This window comes from Patagioenas fasciata, chromosome 2 (genome assembly GCF_037038585.1).
Source record: "Patagioenas fasciata isolate bPatFas1 chromosome 2, bPatFas1.hap1, whole genome shotgun sequence".
NCBI lineage: Eukaryota > Metazoa > Chordata > Aves > Columbiformes > Columbidae > Patagioenas > Patagioenas fasciata.
In genome coordinates, this window is record NC_092521.1 from 147606923 (window position 1) to 147629803 (window position 22881).

The 22881-nt window shown below is 42.5% G+C and overlaps 1 protein-coding gene across 4 annotated transcripts in view; it reads right to left on the reverse strand.

Moving 5' to 3' along the window:
• The window catches only part of ST8SIA6 (ST8 alpha-N-acetyl-neuraminide alpha-2,8-sialyltransferase 6), a 47380-nt gene extending 41423 nt beyond the window's left edge, over positions 1 to 5957 (reverse strand). For 3 of the 4 annotated variants that reach the window (XM_071805190.1, XM_071805191.1, XM_065830329.2), the window contains exons 1-2: positions 5785 to 5928; positions 5428 to 5523 (exon numbers count right to left, since the gene is read on the reverse strand). In XM_071805190.1, the coding sequence (XP_071661291.1) occupies positions 5428 to 5523; positions 5785 to 5879 (191 nt within the window). In that variant the 5' untranslated portion in view covers positions 5880 to 5928. Of the gene's footprint in view, positions 1 to 5427; positions 5524 to 5784 lie in introns of all 4 variants that reach the window. The other variant, XM_065830327.2, reaches the window with a different exon arrangement.
• Positions 5958 to 22881: the final 16924 nt, after the last annotated feature.

A 22881-nucleotide genomic window follows, 5' to 3' on the forward strand; every position in this document is an offset into this window, starting at 1 on the left:
CACTGAACACCACTATCCAGATTGTGAATGCCTTCTGTCTTAATCTCTTCCTTGAAAAGACTAATTTATATTTGAATCTCATAGTCTATTAGTTGAATAGTATTAAAAAACATCATCCATACTTCCCTAGGAAGGGTGCTCTTAATTGTTTTCATCTTTGACACTATTGTCAATGCATCAGACAATAAAAATATAGTGACATTTTTAAGGTTCACAACACCTTGATTAGTAAGGCAATACACAATTTAAATGCTTGGTGAAATGGACTATAAAATGGCTTTATCAAGCCATAGGAGTAAGAATTTGTCTTGTAACATTAATCACAGTAACTATGAAAGAGACTGATCCTACTAGTCTTGTTCAAGTTCCCATGGAGGTTTTCCTTATCTAAGGCATGCTAAATCAGGTCTTTAAGACAAGCCGCATTTTGAAATTATTTGGAAGACCTTCTGGTGCATTCACCACTTGTACATAACATCAGGTACTTTTTATTTATAAAATCCATAAACCACATGACACATAACATGACAAACAACATTCGGAGTCTCACAGTGGGTAAAGTGAAAAGAATAAGGTGCTTATACTAAAATGATGTTACAATAGTACACGACAGACAGAATGACAGAGCAGTTTCATTTGGACCAAGTAAACAGAAAGAGGCTGGGAAACCTTTCACCACTGTCAGAACATAAATGTGTCCTGGCAGTGGCTTTCAGCTGAACATCTATTCATTTAGACAGAACTAATACATGAGGCATGTGTTAGAAATGCGCTCCTAAAATATGTCTGCATGCATCTCTTGGGAATGAAGGAAAAAAATACTAAGAGAGCAGTAAAATTAGTGAAGTGGCCACCAGTGCCGACTGATCTAAACTGTAGCAAATTATTTGTGCAATATACCAAGCTACTGTTCATAATCGAGGTAATAGCCTGTCTCTTCTTCCCCTTCTGCCTGCCAGAATGCAATATTTTGACAAGAGACAGAATGTACAGGTCTCTGTAGCACAGTTAATTAAGTATAGTTGTTTATTCCCTAGGCCTGCATAAAGACCTGCTGCTGAGAGAGGAAATGGAGAAACCAACACTATGAACACTGTAATAATACTAACTTGTTTACTCATAGCTCCTCAATCACTTCCTCCCACTGTTCAATTACCCCAACAGCCTCTACACTGTGCTTGCCTCGGACCTGCAAAGACAGAGAGTAAGCAAGGGAAATAGTAAGTGAATGCTGTAAAATTGATGACACAAACAGAATAACAGAGTAGTGGCGGTCAGTTGTGCAGGGTACTGCTGCCTTGTTATTACTTGTATATAAAGAATACATAAATAGTGCTTGAGAAGACTATTTTCATTTCCCTTGTAGGAGCTGGCATTATTTATCTTCTGCATATTCCTGGGCAGTACAAAAGGAGCTAGAATTTCTGCCCAAGCTTAACATAGCACACCCTTGGCCTCATAACAAAGAGAAGACCACCTAGCTCCTCTTATTATTGTCACCTTCCCCGACAAGCACTAGCAGTACTGAGCCCTCTATTTTGCTATTAATGCTGTGACTACACAAATATACCAGCACAGACGTGGGGAGGGAGCACCAAGTGTCTAAAGGTGAGACAAGTGCAAGATTACTTGTTTCGGTTGTACTGTTGGCTTAAGCAAGTTTAAATGGTATTTGCAGGCACAGCTTAAAATTGAGAGGATGGTATAAGGCACAGGCACTAGGATTTACCAGCGAATCTTAGTATTGCAGTGTAAATGATACTGGTTCCATGAATAAATCTGGGGACTACTAGAGAAATCGTACTAACAATGACCTTGGTTTTAGTAAGAAACTGTAGTAAGAGGCATAGCAGGCTGCAAAATAAACCCAAGACAAAAACTGGAAGTCACACTGTAAAGGCAGTCAATTTATCTAACAAGAAAAAGTGGTAAGAAATGTCCTGTAAGAGACAAACCACATCTTCAAGGTTATTTACTAAGATGCAGATCTTCAGAGAACTTTAGGTGCCTAGTCACCGTCTAATTAAACACCACTGTGAAGAACAGCTCCCTAAATATCTATGGCAGTCTGAACCCATCCTCTCTTTTTCATACTTTCATTTTTCGGTTTCATCCTTTTAGAAGAATTACTCAAAGTAAAACAACAGATTAGCTTTCAGTATTGCAAGGCAACCAAATAACAGGGTCTTAGAGATTCTTCAGGAGATGTCTGGTTACAAATATGTCTCCAAAAGCAAAGGAAATCACGATAAGATTAGCTTGCTATTCTGAAGATTGTCTTGATTACATATACTTGGAGTTCAAAGAAGGATAATGCCCAGTTTTTTCCTTTGCCAGATCCTCCCTCCAAAGTTGGTGAGAAAAATCTTAGCTTGTGTTAGGGAATAGACTGCCTTAGCTTATTAAATTATTGATTACACTGCTTCTTATAGAACTTGGTTAGAAACTGCTTATATAGAATTCGCTTAGCATAAATAAGTTTGCTTAGCATAACTTCTGCAAGCTGTGAACCTTTGCACTTTCTCCTTTGTTAAGTAAAAAAGGCCTCAGAGTCTTCGAGCTAGAAGATAAGGGGAGCTGCACCCCTGGAGATAAGTGAAGGAACAAAATGGTATCTAACAGAAGATGAGACACAGAATAATGTTTTGGTTATTGCCAAGAACTTATTTCTCTCCAGCTGCAGGCACAAAATAGCAACAGAAGGTCAGGACTTCGACTGATGGCCTGCCCCACAAAAATTAAGAGATCCAATGAAGAACAGGGAGACCCTAGACTCTCATTTTGCAGTTGGCTCAGAGTGACGCACAGTGGGTGAGGGCTTGGAGTGTGGGGGTGTAATTGCCAAGGTTTTTTTCGCTGAGGGTCCCCCTCCAGGAGGCACCTAGCTTGAGCTGCTCTATGCTGTACCTTGTGAATAAATTATTTATTTTAGAAGAATTTCTGGAATCCGTGCCTGAGTCTCTGCTACAGAAAAACCAGGAAAAAGGAACTTTGCTAGCACTTACCAGAAAGATGCATCACACTGAGGAAGAGATCACAGTCTAACCCAACATCCATGCACATCCTCTCACTCTTACGCAGGAAAGGACTTTGCTGTCAGCAACACAACAACGCTATTCAAACTGCCAGGGTACTTTAGGAAAACCATACTTCAGGAAGTCTGCACCAATAGAGTTTTCCTAGTTTTATGCATCAACATAGCCTCATGTGATAGAAAATTCAGTAAGCCCTACACAACCTATTCCAATGAGGGACTGTTCTGTACTTTTGCTCTACTCATGGATATGGCAGCAAAACCCCACTGCAAACTGGAATCTAATTCCTCTTGACTGGACCATCCATCTCCATCACTGAGGGACTGGTTTGAATCTCCTGAATGAGTCCAGATGCTCTCTGGATCAAATCTCTCTGGCATGGCCCTCAGCCAGGCCCAGTCCAGCTGCTGCCTGGATCAAACCCCTCCAGCGTGGCTCTATGCCCAGTCCAGCTGCTCCCTGGATTAAGTAACAGTTCCTGGTCAGTCCAGCAGCTCTTTCTCCTTCCTCATAACCCAAACATGCACCACAAGCTCCTGGCAGGACAGCTTACTGAGCATAGTCACTCAGGTGAGAAAGAACATCCTCTCCTGGATTCAGCCAGCAAGACATCCCTCCAAAGACACTACAGCTATAGGAGCTAGAGCAAAATGAAACTTTTTTTAAATGAATAATTCACTTGTCACGCTTTTGTGGTCACTCAGTTACCAAAAAATACAATTTCAAATTGATAAAAACTGGCTCCAAATTGGTGCCAAAATCCTCCAAGTGTGGTAAGGAAAAACATGTATTTAAAATCTCATGCTCACACACCCTATTATAGAGATTAAGAACTGACCCATACATGCCAAACATTTTCAGCCCTCTTTGGTACGTGCTGCTTCCACTTTCTTTGCTCTGTTTGTGACTGTACTAATAGCAGTTGGGAAGCAGCTGGACTCTGTTCTCTGAAATGCTCTCTGTTCGCATATCTACTCAATTTGACTCCATGGCTTAGCACACAGAGCTGGGTGAAAGGAGACTGCAGCTCAGAAAGGGAAAAGGAGTATGAGAAGATGGGGCGGAGGGAACCACAGACATAACACAAAACAGAGTGGAGAGGAGAACAGAGTGACAGCTACAAAACTCAAAGCAGAACAGAGCACATACTGCAAAACCAATAAATTCTAAGGAGTGGAAAAGAAGGGGAAAAAAGCATAAGGGGAAAAAATGAGCACAGGAAAGAAAAGCAGGCTAGAGGCACATAACAGCAGTTAAAATTCTGCAAATGTTCCTGTTCCTTTTCCTGTTTTACTCTAATTCTGAAAGATGTTGTAAACTTACAACTTGTAAAAGTTCAAAATTTCGAGCCAAGGAGCACACATGATCTCTCATCAGAAACATGTTAAGAAATCAAATGTGTGGATACACTTCAATGATTACTCTGACTAATGTCACTTGCATTCACTTACAGAAAGCACATGCTGTTTCAACCTCAAATTCAGCTAGATTGGGTGAAATGGTGGCCTCAGTAAGGTTAAATGCATTGTGATCATTCACTTCCCCAGTTCTTTATAATTTTTATCATGTGTTTCTGATGATAATATATATTAACATATAATAACAATTGGAACAACAATGCTAATTAGGCCATATAAAGTAAAAGACAATAGAAAAAATATTTGTGAATGACTTCTTACATAGTAATCTCTAGTGTGGATTACACTACCCTTTTCTGCACTGTTTTTCTACAGTGTATGAAGACTCAAGAGTATGAAAATAGTCATTAATATTGAAGCCTGCATATTAAGACATGACTGGTTTCACAGCTAATTTTTCAAACTATTTTCATATTAAACTTCACAGTATAAAATAACAGGCTATAATGCAAATATCTACACTGATCTAAAGGACCAAGACAGGGGATCAAGTGAAAGGACTCCTATAAAGTAAGATGCTACGTAACATAAAAATGCTTCATATTTCTGGCCTTCATCCTATTGATTTCAAAGGAGAAATCTGTATTTTTAACTAAATACACATTACAAAAATGGTAATAATGTTACCCAGCTCATGCTTCACTTTCCTGGAAAGAAGAATAAAAGATACCTGGAACATGCCATTCAGCAAACACTTTTTGCATCGTATGCTAACAAAACTGCTACACGCAACATGTTATCAGGCTCAAAACCAAGGGCAGAGTGACAGCTGTCATTAAGAGGGCCTACGAGCAAATAATTTATTTCAGTTCAAGTGAATTTTCATTTCCTTGGTCTAATAGGTCTTCAACGCTTTCTCTGATTGAGCTGCCAAAGCAAAGGAAGCATGAATTGGAGTGAAGGCACATTTCTGCTTCTGTAGACCCCTCCAGCCGGACCCGCGGCGCCGGTGCCCGGCGGCGGGCAGCCCGTACCTGTTCTCGGTCTGAGGCAGGGACGGCAGAGGGGACCTGAGGGCTCGCACCACTTTCGGCGTGACAGCAGCTCCTCCCGCGTCCTCCTCCCAGCCCCTGGCAAAGGAGACGGGAAAACAAAGTTGTCAAAACCGGTGATTAAACATCATCGGGCGGGAGCGGCGCCGCTTTCCTCCCTACGAGTCGTTCACACGCCGCCAACACCCGAGCCGAGCCCAGCCCAGCCGCGCCGGGCTCCGCCGCGCACCGCTCCCGGCGGCGGGGGGCTCGCCGCGTCCCACTCCGGCTTCCCCCGCCGGCTCCAGGCTCTCCCGCCCCGCAGCCCCATCGCAGCGGGGGACCCCTCGGCCGCCCTACCTGGCGCGGAGGGGCTGCTGGCCGCCCAGGCGCAGGAGGCAGCCACCAAGCAGCAGGCTGCCCAGCGCCGCGGCCAAGGCGATGACAGCTCGCATGGTGCGCTCGGCAGCGGCACCCACAGCAGCTACGGCCGCCCCATAGTATTTAAGGGAGGCGGCGAGGAGGGGGAGGTGGCCATGGCAGCTACAGGGTCTCTCTGCTCCGCCCCTCGCTCGTTTCGGCGGCCGCAGCCCTGCGCCGCCGCCATCAGTTCCCCTGCCACCGCGGCCGGTGCTCGCGCTGAGGGGCCGAGCAGAGGCAGGCCCGGCTCTCCGCCGAGCTCTCCCCTCAGGCGGGCAGTGCGGCGCTCCCCGGGCAGGTCCCCGCAGGGCGGCGGCCACCGTGCAGGGGGCGGCTCGGCAGCAGCTGCGGTTTCCCGCTCGCTGCCGGGGCGGCGGTGCCGGCTCGGCGCGGTGAGCTGCCGCGGCGGGAGGGGAGGACCCGGGTGGCCTCGCTGGCGGCCGCTCGGGCGGGCTTCTCGGTAGCAAAAGTGGCAGCGCGGTTCCCCCGCTGTGCGAGGGGTTTAAATACTGTCGGAACTTCAACTCGGAAGAGGTGAGGCATCGGTGTGCGGGGTCACCTGGCGGGGAGCCCCGGAGCCTGCCATGCCCTCTGGCTGGTGCAGCGAGGTGGGAGCTGCTTGAATAGCTCTTAGTTATAAATAACGTTCAATGCCTATAATAAAGTGTATTTGCAGTGGTTTTGGTAAAGAATGATTCTATAGTAAGCTAGCATCTTTTTGCCTAATTGTGTACTTAGTATTGTTTTCATAAGGCCAGCCATTGCTATGAGAAACCTAGTAAGGTGACTAGCTGGCATACTAGCTGTTAGGCCACTGTTATTAAGTGAGTGGGCATCAGCAATGTTATACTTTACAGCAGCCTTCCAGTTGTGAGCCAGCTGACACTTCATTTTTGTAGATTCTTCCCTATCCTTCCCTTTTTTTGTATCTCCAAGCATTCCCTTAAGCCTGGAAGCTGCTCTTCCTCAAACAATGGCTGGAAAGCCTCAAAACAAGAGCTCTGCTACAGCTGTATAAATGAAGTAACAAGGGACTTGATATTGTGACTGGTAAGCGGTTAGATAGGGCAGTGAGAAGCAGCATGCCTACGGTCCATCAGAGGAATGACACCAGCTGTGATGGGGTATGCCAGGAAATATCTAATTATTTTTTTAGGGTATCTGTAAGCTCACTGGTGAGCAGCGCTGTGGGTGCTGGTGGGAGGGAGCAAGCAGCGGTTGTGCTCTGCTGTCACTGGGGGGGTAGTGGGTGTCAGACTGGTTCAGTGCACAGTCCCCCTGTGAGCACAGTTCTGTCTTTTTCTTGGCTCTGAAGTACTTAGTTGTAATAGAGGAACAAAGCCAGTGTTAAGACTTCTGAAGTCCTCGAGTAGTTTACTGGTTTTAGGTTGTCATGAGTCATAAATGGCTTGAACATGAAGGTGTTTCATCACTATGGCCAAAAAATGTACTTCAGCTTCAGGCCTATCCTATAAATCCAATTGACATTGTATATTAATGTGTAGGGGCCAACAGTCCAGCTTCTTAGGGTGAGTATATGTTCACTGGTTAGCATGAACTAGAAATGTCAATCCCACTGTTACCTTTGTAAAACTTGAAGGTTCCTGCTTATGTTAGTTGTTATTATCAACTATGTCATAATATCCATTAAATATTCTATGTAAAACAACAAATATTTCAGTTTAGAAAGTCTGCTGGTGTTCTGTTTCAGTTCTGAATGAAAGACAACCAAGAATTACAGTCCAGAAAACTATTTGGTTTTTTCCTTCACTGTTATTTTCCTCTGTAACACAGTTTTCCCATGAGTCCTCAAGTATCACTGTCAGCTAATCCATGGGAAATTTAGTGATGTCAGTGAGGACATCGTATTTCAAGTTAGAGGTCTGTTGCCAACACCAGTCTATAATATCAGCAGAGATTTTTTTTTTTTTCCCAGATCAGAAGGTTAATCTTTGTGTCATATTAAAGTTCTTGCAAAGAAAAGGGGAAGATTATAAACCATATTGGTTTAAATGAGACTTGGCACTTAGTGCTTGTTGTTTACCAACAACTTTACAAACACTTATTGATTGTCACAATATCTCTGGGTGTTACCAGACTTAATTTCCTGGCAGAGCAGCTTAGTAGAGAGGTTAAGTGACCTAACTGAAGGGTGAGATGAGAATCAATGGTAAATCAGGATTCAAAATTAGGAATGCTGGATTCCAAGATAAAGTTTCTCTTGCATCATGTTGCCATGTCAGAAGCGATGGTGTCAAATAACATGACACAGAGTCAAAATGATAAAGGCACACATGCCAGGTATGCCATACATGAGAAGACAAAGACCAAGCAGTGTACACTGAGACTGTGTCCCATCCGTCCTCCTGACAGCTGGAACCTGCTGCATCTTGGCAGCAACCCCCAGCCTCTGACTCCCATTAGCTTCCAAAGTCAGTGGGAACTGATAATTACTGGCTTACACAGAAGGAAGAGATCAGTAATCAGCCAGGTGGTGTCATGATGACTTTGTTGCTGAGTTCCTACAAACCTACTTAGCTGCTAATTTGGAAAAGGAAAATGTAGCCATGGGTATCATCTGTGAAAGGCTGCTGCCCCCCAGGTTGACAGGATTGCATCTCAAAGAGTCTGGTGGTGGTGCCTGTGGGGCTGCTGGTCACATGGAGCTAGCTCAGCCGCCTTATTTCCAGCAGCTAAATCATATTAAGAAGCAATTAATGCTCATTAAATGCTTTCCTAATGCTGCTTTCTCATCTAAGCAATGGCTGTCATAGGGATATTAGCTATTGCAAATAGGAGGGGAGATGACTGGTACAATTAGGATGGGAAAAAAAAGGTACTAAAGTTATTAATTGGAAGTGGAGTCCCGCATTGTGGTGAAGCATGAGAGCCCCCAGAGTGAAGTGTCAGTGCAAGACCACGATTTTTGGTATTTCTAGTGTAGTCATCAATGTGAATGCTTTTAGTGAAAAAAAAAAAAAAGTCCAACAAAATCACAGAAACAAATCATCTGTGTTTCAACCTATGAGAAAGTAATTGGTTTGTTGCATTCCACAACTTTTTCATTTATTTGCACCCACAGTTTTGGGCAACATGGCTTAAATAATGACAAACAACAAGATCTGAAATACTGTCTGCCAGACTCTAGGACATCGAATTGTCCAGATCATTTCACAAAAGAAAACAACAAAAAACAGCATGTCCCTGTATCCTACTTAAAGTAAGTAAATAAATAAATAAACCAAACCCAGTAATCAGCTTGTGTGGCTGTTGCTGCTGTGCTTTGTCAGTCTGGCCTTAATGCTTTTCACTATTTTTCAGGACAGGATTTTGTGGCCTGTAACTTACAAATTAGGCTCTATTAAAATAAGAATGTAATAACTAAATTCAGCCAGCAAGCAGTCTGTTGAGGTCTATGTAAAACTAGCTGGCATACTAGCTGTTTCAAAGGAGTTAAGTGTACCCCTCTTTTGAGATGTCCACCAAATGTGCCAGTGATGATTCTCCGTGTACAACACTGTTCACTCTCCAGAGGTCAAGGTGAAAAAAATCAGGGCACATGGAGAAGTCCTCAAGATGCTGAGCATCTTTTAAGATGTCACAGCTATGGTAGGACTTGCCTCTTAAGCACAAAATTTATTATTTTCCACTGTTGTAAACTGGCTATGTTTGGCTTTTTTTAGCAGAGTAATGTGTTGTGTGTGCTTTACCAGATTCCCCTAGTTTAACAGAATAACCAGCTTCTCCTCTTTAGCAATCACAGTCCTGCCCCATGGCAGATAAACATTCATTGCCAAAAATGCATCTTGTAGCCTAAGCAAACTTGAGTCCAGTAACTACTGAAAATCAGTGCTCTGCTGCCAGCCACTGTGCAAAGCTTCACCAATTAAGGGCACCGCAGGCATTGAAATGCCCGTGATTGTAGTGCAGTCCAGTGTGTGTGCTCTTCCTAAGGAAGCTGATGAGGGAAAAAGATCTGAATTCTAATTAGATACAAAAGAGGATTTTAATGCAGAAACCCTGAAAACTTGCAAGTTGTTAACCTAAAGGGAGATTTTCTTTTCTCCATTCTGTCTTCTTCCTAAGTGCTCTCAGCATGACTTCTGAACATGACACCATAAGAAGGGCCATACTGGGTCAGACTAGAACAGCGTGTTCCTCAGGCAGTGCCCAGAAGACGACTCCTAGGGAAAAACTGTGCAGTGATCCGTCCCTAGGATCCTTTCTCAGCTTCCAGCAATCAACGGTTCAGGGAATTTCTGAACCACAGCTATCTGTGTGTTTAGTTGCCTTTCATGGATTTTTCTTCCATAATTGTGTCTAATTGCTTTTTGAAACCATGTAAACTTTTGGCATCAAAAGCAGCTTGTGTCAATGATTTCCATCCAAGCTGAAATCCTTCCCATTACGATTAGCCCAGGAACAATTTGCTAAGAAAAGTCTGTTGTTATTTGGAAACTCTGATCTCCTATGCTAGAGGACATGAAGTGGTAAGTATTCTTTTATGAAGAATTTTACTACACATTGCACAAATCAACACTGCTGTTAATACAAATTCACAGCATCCATTGCTAGAATTCAGAGTGAGTTCTTACAGAGCATAATGTGAATGCAAATTAAAAATAATGCACAACACTCAACCGAATCCTAATGGACCAATGGCACAAAGTCAAATACACCAGGAGCTAAGACTTTTAATACTATTATTAAAACCTCAAGCAAACAAACAAAGCAAGTAAATCAGCAGTGACAAAAACTGTTTGAGCAACGTTTACTCGTCATAGATCAGCATGCAGACTGACAGTACAGCTCCCAGTGGTTCCTAAAATGCCTGCACGGCTGAAGGGGGAATATGCCTCCAGGGATGTCACATAATGGAAGGGTTCTCATCAGGCACTATGGTCGATAGTTAAGGTAATTATGTCAAGCTAAACATTTCTTTCCATCAGTGAGTGTGGCACAGTGTGTCCAGCTGCTTATCTGTAGAAAAATCCAATTTGGGATCACATGTTTGTTGAAGCGTGCGTATAAAATAGTCAGCAATAGAAATGAAGGGCCATAGTGGAGTTCAGAATCATCCTTAATGACACACGTGATGGGCCGCAGGGGTCAGTCAGCATCGTTTATGCTTATGGGAAATCAGAGCCACAGTTTAGGAAAATAAATAAATGCATGATGTAAGCAAATAGCAGGGATTACTTGGAAGAAGAAAAAAAAGGGATGTCTATATGAAGAAAGATGGGAAGATAATCTGTTGAATTTCATCCAGGGTGGTGGCCTGACGGCCCAGCTCTAAACTGTCTTCTTGGGATCACAGCACACTAAAAAAAGCTAGATCCCTTTGTATTTTGTGGGTTGGTTGGTTGGTTTGTTTGCTTGGAGTGTTTTGGATTTTTTGTTTATTTTTTGTTTGGTTTGGTTTTTGGTTTTGCATTCTTACATTTAATTTGCTGAAATTCACATAAAATACTGTAAATAAAAAAATAAGGAAGCACCATATGCTTATGTGTGGGGATGGACTACTTCGTTGGTACCAAGTAAAACAACAGAAGTGATACAGAGCACCATAAACACATGGATTTGAGGGGTTTGGAGGAAAGAACACAGGAACTCTGTCTTTAAACTGAGAAAAACCCATTAACCACATTAAATACGGTTAAACATATAACTGGCCAGATATCTGCTTAAACCTACTGTTGTGTAAGACTGATTCTCCTGCTCTTTTCTGGAATAAAACCTGTTGAATACTCCGTAGAAACATATCTGCTGCAAATCCCAGATTTGCCATGTTCCATCATCAGGTGGTACTTAGGCTGTTTGCAGCCCTGGGAAGTCAATGCTGACAAGGCTGTGGCACAAGGGAGGTGCCAAATGGGTGTGGGTGTGCCCAAGTCCCCTGCCACAGCTGCCCTGCCCGAGAGGGGGACGTGGGGATCTGCCAGGGGGGCAGCCAGACAGGGCTGGTGGCTGTGAGATCATCTGGGGAAGAGCCCATGTCCCACAGGTCATGGGGCTGTGTAGGAAGTAAATCCTGAGTATGTTTGAGGGCCAGGGAGCCATCTCACAAGGTGCTTGAGCTCAGACACAGCTTTAAGCACATTAATATTTCTGTCAAACTGGGACCACTCTTGTGCTTATGGGGAAGCACTTGCGAGAGTCCTCCAAAAGCTCAGTGTGTCTCCATGGTGAAATCAGTGCTTACACAGGGCAGGGGGCATATCCATGCAGTGACAGGGAAAAGCAGGACAGTCACCGAACCTTCAGCATGCCCTGGGAAGAGAAATGATGTAGGAAAATAAGCCATGCAAAAAAATACCTCAGCATCAGAACACCCTTCCTGTTTCAGGATCCTCAGTGAAGCTGAGGGAAAAACAACTCTAGACAATTCTTTATTTCTGCTTCTCTAATAACATCTTGAGCCATTTATAAACTGAAATTGAAAACCTTTAACTCCAAACAGAAGTAAGTCCAGACTGCTTCAAGAGCCAGCAAGATATACAGGCATTTGGGAAGGCTTACGGGAAACTGGGGTTGTCTCAAATGTCTTTGCTCTGAAGCAATTTTCTCTCTGAATGCTACCAGTTGTAGGCTGGAGTCCAAAGCGGGGAAAATAAGGTGGGATTTGTGCTGACATTTGCAGGAGCGTGGCTGTCCCACCAGGGCCGGGAAGCGGGACGGGGCCTGGCCCTGGCCATGGCGGCAGCACAGCCCCTCACTGCCATGGGAGCAAGTCACAAATCCCGGATGGGCTCTGCCGCCATGAGGGGCTGCGAAAGGCAGTGGGCAGGGGCCAAGGGGGAAGTCAGGACTTTGTCCCTCTCCCAGCAGATCATCATTTGGGCTCCGCTTGCTCTCTTTCTGTCCTCTGAGCATACAGTGCTAGGTGCTAGGTACAGGACTCCATGCCCACAGTGAGATCCTTTGGTAGACAAGTATAATCGCCTTTGTGATTCATGCGTTAATTAAGAATAACAATTCTTTTAAATGATACCTTTTCCATTTCAGTAAATATGCTGATATCCCATGCCTCCGTGACAGGCCCTGCTGATCGTATTACTCTCCTGGCTTGCTTTTGTTAGGCTCTGCAAATATACTGCCACTCGTGCAGAATCTGTATGCTGGCTAAGCCTGAATCTCTCCTATGGTCCTCAGATAGCCACTTATGTATTTGTCTCCCTCTCGATTACTGTACTTCCAGAGAAAGCACATTTTGGTTTATTATTATCCAGTGCTTTCAATGGCCTGGCAGAAGAGAATTAGGGTCTAGCAGAGGGGAAAACGAAATGTAACCTGGGAAAAGTGAGTGCTGTCTGGACAGAAGGGATCAATAAATGCTCATATTTAGCATTGCTTTCAGAACAGGCATTCAGTACCTAACTCCCAGGTGAGACTTCTGCAGCACATGCTCATTTACTTCTTACAGATTGATCAACCTTATTTTTAACCTTGAGGGCTGTAACACCCATAGTACTTCATTCAGAGACCCACTGCCTGAGGTGCTGTTAGAAGTGGCCCAAAGTTAACAGGTTCAGCTAAACAGACTAAGCTTATAAATGTGTGGTTTACATATAGCATTTCTGAGTCGTCTTTATTCAACAGCCTTGGTTAGCATCACCATCAGATCTAAAGGAATCTAAAAGTAGATCAGTGTTTGGAGGAGGACCCAAAGGGGAGAGCAGGAGCAAGTGGGGGAGGACGGAGGCCCCGGGGTGGTGAGGGGGTGCGTGTGGAGCTGTGGGGCTCAGCGTGGGAGACACCCCACAGGCATGCAAGGCTGTGTGGAGCCCCAAGGGCAGACTGGGGGAGGATGAAGGCATTTTCAGCTGATGCTTAAAGTACCATTATCATGTGCTGGGGAGATGTGCATTTTAAAGACCCACATTTAAAATCCTTTACCTTTAATTTTGTGTTTGCATATTGCATGAGTATGCATTTGACCGAATAGCTGAGCACATGTAAAAGGCAATTCTAAAGCAAGGAATCATCACTTGAAGCCTGCAGCTGGAGAAAATTTATTCAGGCTTTCCAGATGTACTCAGGCTCCACTTAGCTGTGGTTAAGAGCAGACTGAGAATTTAACAAGTAAGCAGTATGTGATTTTATTGATAACTGTTGGGTATGATCATGCAAAATTGAATTAATCCTGCTGACAGCTGACCATAGGGTAACACAGACAGCAGCACCTCTGTGAACTGCCCCAAACCACACAGCCTGGATTTTCCTTGGGCAGAGATGCTGCTTCGGCCTCTGCACCACAGTTTTCCTTCTTGTGTGACTCACCTTTCAGTAATGTGTATGGTGCAATAGATTTTTTGGGGAAAAAAAAAAATCTTTTTACCAGGGTTGAGACTTAGACTATGAATTCAGTCCACATTATGAGAACTGGAACTAGCTCCCTTTCTCAACCTTAGTGAACCAAATTATCGGCACAGAATTGCACATTTTCATTTCTGTGGCATGTCAGTGTCTAGCTAAAGATGAATAACACATAGTGTCAGGTTTCTGAACTGGGTGCTATATAGGATATTTGCATGTAGCGCACTGAGCCCTGTAAGACAGGAACCAGTGGTCGCCATGGGGCCTGTTTCGTGCCTGACTCAGTGATACGTGTCAAGATCTGAAGCAAGATGATCTCTGGAAATGAAAAGGTACAGTGTAATTCAAAATTGTGACATATTGATTTCTTTGTTCAGATACCAAATAGTTTGTAAAGCTGCAACACAGTGCTATAACTCAATGTTTTGCTCCTTAATGGTTGCTCAGTAGCCCACTTACAGATACTGTTTTACTGTTTACTGACATTTTGCATTTATTGAGCATATATTTTATCTAGACTCATAAAAACAATGCAGGAAGTTTTTAATAAACACAAAGATATTTCAGGCTAAACAAAAGCAAGAACATGTGCCTATGGGAGTACACTCCCAATGTGTGATGAGAAGGTGCTGCCAGATGTTCTGCGGGAAATTGGGAAAGGAGGCACGAGCCTGGGAGCTGTGAGGGGAGCACGGAGCATTGCACTGGTTGGGCACCGGTGTCAGCCTGTGCCCCGGACACCAGCTGGCTGAGGTCCTGAGCCTGATGTGAAATGGGTGGCAGTGCTCTGAGCTGCCCGCTCGTTTCCCTCACAGAAGGCATCATCCTAACTGCATCCCACAGCAGCTGTTGGAGGGGACAGCAGAGAAGGGAACGATGTTTTCTCCAGACTCTGGGTGAAGATGCACTGAATGAGCTGTGCGGTGGGCACAAGAGGATCAGATCACTCTTGTTTTTTTCTGTCTATAGCAAACAGGCTGTTTTGTTGGGTTTTTTTTCTGCACTCCTAGGTCAAGGTAACATAAAAAAAAGTGTCAAAACTCCACCTTTGATTGTAGTGATCTATTCTGTGATCATAAGGTTGAGACTGTATGATATTTGGAAGCTTGTGTTAGATTCCTGATTCCATATTTAGTTACTGCTCATATTTAAGTCCAGAGAAGATTTGGGGTAATTAAGTTATTAAATATGAACTTAGAAAACTAACTTCCCATTCACATTTTGTTTTTAAATAGGCTATAGATACTGTGTTTTTCTAGGCAGGATGTAAAATGAATAAATGATGTACAAACAAGCTTGTTTTGCCAGTTATAGGTACAAAACCTTGTAAGGACTTCTGCTTTTAAAAGGAAGCTGAAATCATACATTTTTTTTTCATGCAAAACATCAATTTCATTATATCTATTTATTTAAAAGTTCTTTAAAAAACAAAGACACAAAAGTCTGCTTTAATGGGACACAGCTGGGATACCATGGCTGGGTTTCGTATGATCAGATACAGTCATATAAAATATATACATCCACATCTGAATAATTTACCCTGGATCCATTTATATAATATTTAAAGGAAAGATATTTGCTTCTGGGGATAAATTTATCTCATCCAAAAGTGAACATGTTTAAGCTCACTTCTTTTACCACACATATAAAAAGATCCCAGAGAGGCTGGTTCAGCTACAGGTGAGATAAAGCCCTCCTGCCTGACAATAAGAGATATTTAGGGGAATTAGAAGCATTCCTATCCTCATATGAAAACAGAGGTTGTTTCTTTTGTTCAAATGTATTATGCTACGAGATGGTGGCAAGCTTTTAAATGAGTATTTCTGTAATAACCTGGTACATAACTTCTACTGCAGATGCAAGGTTGAATCAAGTCACATTTTAACATGGACTAGGCTTGGTAACTCTAGGTTTTAATTGCACTTGCATATTAATTATGTGGGAAAATAATTTAGAGACATGGTGCAGTGCATCCCTATTGACATGAGTTACCCCATCAATGGACACCGTGCTGCATTTATGTTGCCTACTTCTGTTTCCCCTGAAGTTAAAACCAAAATTTTCCTTTACCTTCCCTTTGCTTTTCATCACCCTCTGCCTTACAGCAGGGTGGGATTTTCCAACCACTTGGCACTGAAATCAAAGGCAGTTTTGCTGTTAAATTCAGGGAATGGAATTAGTTGGTAGGAAGCTCTCAGAAAAATCCTGCCCCCAGCAGAGTAACTCATCCGTCACCTGGGAAGGGCTCTGGTACCCTGAATCTGGAGGGCATTGGTGTGCAGAGCACCACCAGCCTTGCTGCCCACCACGTTCACACTAAGGTCACACATCGTGTGCTCGCTTTGGCAGTTCAATTACTGAAAGCCCATTCTCCTCAAAGGTATTCTTCCCCCAGTTATCAGCAACTGCAAAGAGTATTGGGGTAAATTTTTATTTACATTGATGAGAAAAAAAAAAAATTAAAAGTGAAAGGCTATGTGCTCTGATGTTACAGAAAGCTGAGAGGAACAAATCTTTGAACTTGTATTCTGCCAGGCTGAGCATGCTCCTTCAAGAAAGCAAGCTGCCAGAGGTTTTATTCTGAACTCTAAATGTGCAAGGTGATTATAGGAGATAAAGCCCTGAACAGAGCCCATGGGCTGGGCACAAAGAGCACTGAGATCTGCAAAGCCTGGTGAGCGCAGAGGCAGTGCGGCCTCGCAGAGGCCTTCCCGGGCAGCATTGCAGCTGGAGTGTCTTACCCAGCAAAGAGGGGCTAAACTCCTTTAAAAAGGGGTTGGCAACAGTATAAAAAAAAAACTTAAGCTGTGAAAAAAATGAAAGACTCGCACCGCGATTCTTGGAAGCTGACAGTCAAATTAAAGCAGGGCATGGAAGCTGTTTCTAAACCCCTCCTGTGAGCCTGTTTCAAGAACTTTTCTCTGTTGCATTTGAGTCATTGTATTCAGTTGCAGAAGCAGAAGTGTTAAAAGAATTTCTGTCATGCAAAACGTTCAATGCTATTTTAATTTTGTAAATTCCTCTTTAAGAAGAAACTGGTAAGGGGAAGAGAGACTAGTAATTAATGCAGATAGTGCTGTCTCACAAAACATAGTGAGCCTGGCTGCAAGAAGAGCTTGTTTCATGCTTCTGCACCTATTGCTTTTTCTCAAAAACTATTTATTGAGGAGCCCTATGAGTTTGAAATAATAGTTTTCATAGGGTTTCTTCAATGCATATACTATTCTTAATTTGAACAAAACAGACATTCTTTGAGTAGCTGTCTGGTACTTTAGTCTATGCTTTATGTAAATAAATTTTGTATTTACATATGAGCTGGGATCAGTAATTTGCCCATGATATAGCAATGGATTATGCTGCCGTGGAATTAAAAAGCAAACAGTTTGGTCATGAGTTAGTGTCACTGCAAGCCCTAAATTAAATCAAATTAGATTAAGGGTGATTGCCTCTCCCTGGCCAGGATTAAAATGTTAGCTGCCTTTGAGATCAGGAAAATATTCCCAGGACAAAATCTCCAGAAACTGAAGGATGCCTGTGATTTAATTATGCATCTTGTGATATTTGGTGTTTTTTCCACTGCTCATTCACCAGAGTCACGAGACTCTGAGAAGCTGAGTTTTTTCTTAAAAACTAAATTATCAGTCCTTAAAATTGCTGAGGAAGAAAAAATGAAAGAAAACAGCAACAAAACCAGGAAAGGAAGCTCCAGAGTTTTAAAGAAATCAGAAAGAAAAAAGATGAAATGTTTTGGAAGAACTGGTGTGTTCCTATCCAGGTTTTGAAAAGCTGTGCTTGATAATATCAGACTTTGATTTATTTAGCTGTGGTAGGCAACTCATACTGACAAGAGACGCTATAATTCACAGGGATCATTTTTAAACCATTTTGCCCTGCTTGGTCCTTAGAGGAACACCCCAAGCAAATGAGGCAGAAGACCCGCAGCATCTGCAGGAGCAGAGCCCTGAGTCTCCTCCAGCCCGCGTGCCAGGTCAGAGGGATCTGGCACAGCTGGAACCGGCGGCTCCTGGCCGTGACTGATATTTACAGTACTAACAACTCAATAGCAGCTACCCTCCATCAACAAGCAGTATTATTTGATTTTTTTTCCTACAGATTTGACAGCCGTGCTCCTACTCCAGGACCAGATATTGGCAGCAGGCTGGCTGGAAGGTGAGAGAAGGCACAGGGAAGGGGGCCAGGCTGACACCCCCCCACCATCATCCCCACAAGTGCCAGGTGGTACCAGGTCTTTGCCTTCAGAATGAAAGCTGGGCGATGACTCTGAGACATTTCAGATCATAACAACCACCATGTGGGCTTAGGGCAGCCTCAATACTTCACTCTAACAATATCCAAAGGGAAAAATATAAGAAGGGCATACAGCCAGTAGGCTTTTCCGTAGTGTAACCCTCTCAGCACTGTGAAATCTCTGAGTTTCTGGTGATATCCAGACTGTCTTGCTAAAAAAAACCTAAGGGATTTATCTTCCAGGAATTTATCTAAACTCTTGAACCCACTCACCATGTGGATTGAATTCCACACTTCCGTTCAGCATTGTATGAAAATAAAATACTCTGTAATTTCATTTGCATTAATATCTGATAATTTCACCACATGATCCTTATGCTGTGCAAATAGTGACTAACATTTTCTCATTTATGATCCTTACATCAGTCAGTGCTTTAAATATCCTTATCTTAATGCTTCTCAGCTGATGAGCTCTTTTCTATTTAATTTCTTTACACCTGGAAGCAATTCTCAAAACGTTTCAGAAAAATTTAGAAACATATCTTATGAAAAATCCAATTTTTGCAGTATCATCTCTCTTTAGGACAATTTTTCGTTGTCCTTGGTAATTAATTTGCCAATACTTCATACCACATTTCTATCAAGGTTTTTTTTGCACAAATTCAAAATATTGTAACAAGGTGCTGACTATCTTTCACCTGGGACTGAACAAAAGCGTTGAAGAATAGCCAAAGAAAATGTCAGAATAAGTAAATCATAACAACAAAAATTATGTTTTATAGGGGAAAAATGTTATACAAGATTGTATCTTTTACCTACAGTAGGAAAAAAAAGAAAGCAAAGAAATATCACTTCAAGGTTTTGTAGAAGAGTCTAATTTGAGGAAACTATTTATAGGTGCTGCACATTATGTTAATTTGGCTTCTCCTGACATACAAAGGCTTCCTTTGAGAGCTTTTACAGTAAAAGAAAGAAGAAAGCAAGAAAGCCAGGGGCTCTCACAAACAGTTATGATAAAAGCTGCTGCCATTATAACAGATCATCACAAAGAGAGAAGGAAATGGTGAGATGTCATTAATCACTTTGAGAAATGTTCACAAACAGCTCTTGGTTAGGTAGGACTAGATACAATATTTATGAAGAGGGATATGTTATCAGAATGAATTTTTTCCTCTGCAGGCTGTTTACAAACTCATCCCGATTTCTGCCAGTGTATTTGTTATTGCAGAGAAATCATTCAAATGCCTCACTCAAAACAGTACGAAAAAGTTACTTTCTATTTGAGAATAAATTTCATTTCCCTGAAATGGGATGTGATGTTTTCAGCTTGTAAACTGTATGCAAACAGGTCATTTTAAATGGGTTATTGTCTTTGTACTGAGGTCATTGATCATGCTATTTTTTCTACTGCATGGCTGTGTGCATGAAAAACAAGCTTTTTGATGTGGCAAAACAGGCCAGAACTGATAAACTATTGACAATGAGCATAAATAATAGATTGCAAACAGAGAGGATCTGTGTATTGTAGAACTTCAGGTTATTTTTTACTTTTGATGGTTTAAAGGGGATAGTGGCACCTTAGCCACCTTCACTGACTGTTTTACTCATAAAAATCCAATTTTTTCAGGAAAACAAAAAGAAAATCTTTACAAATTAATGTCTGCAAACAGCAAACATGATATGGATAGAGGATAAGTGTCTTGGCAGAAATTATGTGTTCATGGATGCTGCTTTGTGGCCAACTTCTTTTCATTCCCACTGCAGACAACCACTCAACCAACCCTTTGCACAGTGAGACAATCTCCTCACAACACAGAGATCCTCAAGAAATAGGGTGTTAGAGCAGCTTTATTTTAAAAAACATTTAAAAGCACACTAGCAATAATTAACTTGAAGCTTATTACGACTTATTTGCATGAAGATGTTTTCCCACTAGTGAAATGAAGAAATAAACTTAACAGCAAAGTCAATTATACTGTTAATCAGGCATTCTTTAATAACAGTGCTGGGGAACGAGCACTGAAGAACACTGGGGATCATCCTCCATAAATGCTCCCACAACTGGACACTCTTGTGTTGCTTTGATTCACACAATTATTGCATATTCATTACAAATTTTGGAATTTTTTAAGATACAATACATCTATACAAAGAAATAATTGCATAATTATAAAGTTAGTATGAAGTTAGGTATAATAGTTTAGTTTCTTACTTACAATGCATCTATTAATCGCTGGTCAAATATAAGCTAAGCACTCTGCTTATAGACAATGTATTACTTAATCTTCTGTCTCCTCCTTGTCATGCAGCAGGATCTGAAACTTGAAAAATATTGGCTCATTTTGTAGGTGGTTAGAAAGCATTTATCATGTCGATTGGTTAATGAAGGGTATGTCTTTTGTAACTTAATCACAGAACACATTAATTTAGCAGCCTCTCTTCACTAGTCTGTACTAGCAGTGTTAGCCACACACCCACGGTACCAAAGACTGATGCCCCAGGTATCTGTGGTACAGCAGCGCTGGCCACTGCAGAGCTGCTTTGGCGGGGGGTGGTGGGGGAGGCACTGGAAGTGACACCCTGGCCACTCGCCCACCTGTGAAGTTTGTCCACCTGCTGCTGGGGTAGCCTGGGAGCACGACGGAGGGTTTGCTGGTGGGAGCAGCGACACAGCGTTGCAATGGGGAGTGCACAAACCGCAGGGGCACTGACAAGGTTTCAGAAATTGTGTGCACTCCAAAATCATCAAGCATATGATGTTTTCTATATGGCACACAGAGCCTGGACATGTAAGTTAAGAGCTGAGGCTCAGAAGAGCCGCTACCTGTGCAAGTGCTGCTGCCACAGTGGCTCTGCCAGCTCACACGGGGACTTTGCTGCAGTATCCACTATCTGGTGTGGTCTTAACATCATCCTGGGTTTACGAGCTCAATGAACACACACCGCCAGATCACATCTTGAGCCAGTAAATTGCTTGCATTTACACCAGATGTAAGGATGTATGTAAAGTAGTCTCACCATCTCTTTTACTTCTTTCTCATAGCACTAGTCTGCAGTCAGACTGGAGATGTGTAAAATCGAGGGCCTTGTCATTTTTCAGAACAGCGACAGAAAGTGATCAGCAGCTCCCACTTCAATAATATGCCTTGAAACATCACCATTGCATTCATCTCCTTTGAGCTGGCAGCTGATATCAAGACTACAAAGTCAAAATGAATCCTTCTGGACATATGGTTAAGTCAAAATAACTTCTTGTCTTATCACCCCATTCCTCAGGGGTAGAGGCCCAGAGTGTTCTGATCTCCTGCATCCGGTTATTTCCATAACTTCCACAGATAGACATAATCTTCTACTTCATAAGTCAGCGTTAGGTGCCCAACCAGTGCCACCTGCAGTTGGACAGGAGGAGAGACAGCGAAAGAGCCCCAGCTCCTGTGACAAAACATTCTCGTATGCACAGATGCTGCTCCTCAGCTTTGTCCCATGCATTCAGGTTTGTAATTAACTCTGCCAGATTTGTGCTGTGACCATCTCTCCCTCTTACACTAATATCAGAGGAAAGATGGATTTCCTGTTTCATTACATTGGGGAGAGTTTCTACCCATCAATCTCCATCACATGCCTTGGAAGCTGGCTCTTAATGCCTAATAAAACATTTCTATGTCTAGGTATGATTGCAGCTTTTGTGTTATACATAATGACTTTTTCCTCATTAAGACTTTAACTCACATTACAGATTTGGTTTATCTCCTTAATATTAGAATACTATCTAAAGAACATCTCAGTATAATTTGAAATTAATATAAAAAGGCTGCAGACTTTAATTCTGGCTCAGACACCATTTTCAATAAGTATTTTTGAACTGGAGATCACAAGTTTTAGTACATCCTTTCCCAATAGGACAACTTCTCAAGGTTTAAAAGGTTACCCAAACTTGGATTACTTGCTGAAAAGTAATCCAGATTTTAAAAGAGACACTTGCTTCATGCAATAAGGCCTGTCCTTAACTTTTATTCCAACCTTGTTCAGGATGAGGGATGGTGCTATTTAAACGAGGTTAATCCTGCTAGGATAATGAATTCATTGATATTCTTCTATGTAACTATCTTCATCACACTCTGACACTGAGCAACTCTGAATTTTCAGTTGATGCAACTAGATAGAACTGAATTGGAAAAAGCTGACATTTCCCAATGTGTCCAAGTAGGAAATGATTCAGTGGTTCCAAAGAGCAGAGCCAACTGTGAAAGACCATTTGCAACACGATATATCTGGAACTCTAATCCACCCGTTTGTTTTATGAGCTTCTAATCTTTCTATTGTAATGTGTGGTGCTTTCCTTTTCCATAGGAAGATTTTGATCACATGCTGGTTTCTTTTGCATCTGCTGGGAGGAATTTGCATTGTAACTTCCAAGGGAACCCATCACAAGGGCAGCCAGTGGTCCCTGTGCCCTGCAAAGCCTCCAGATCC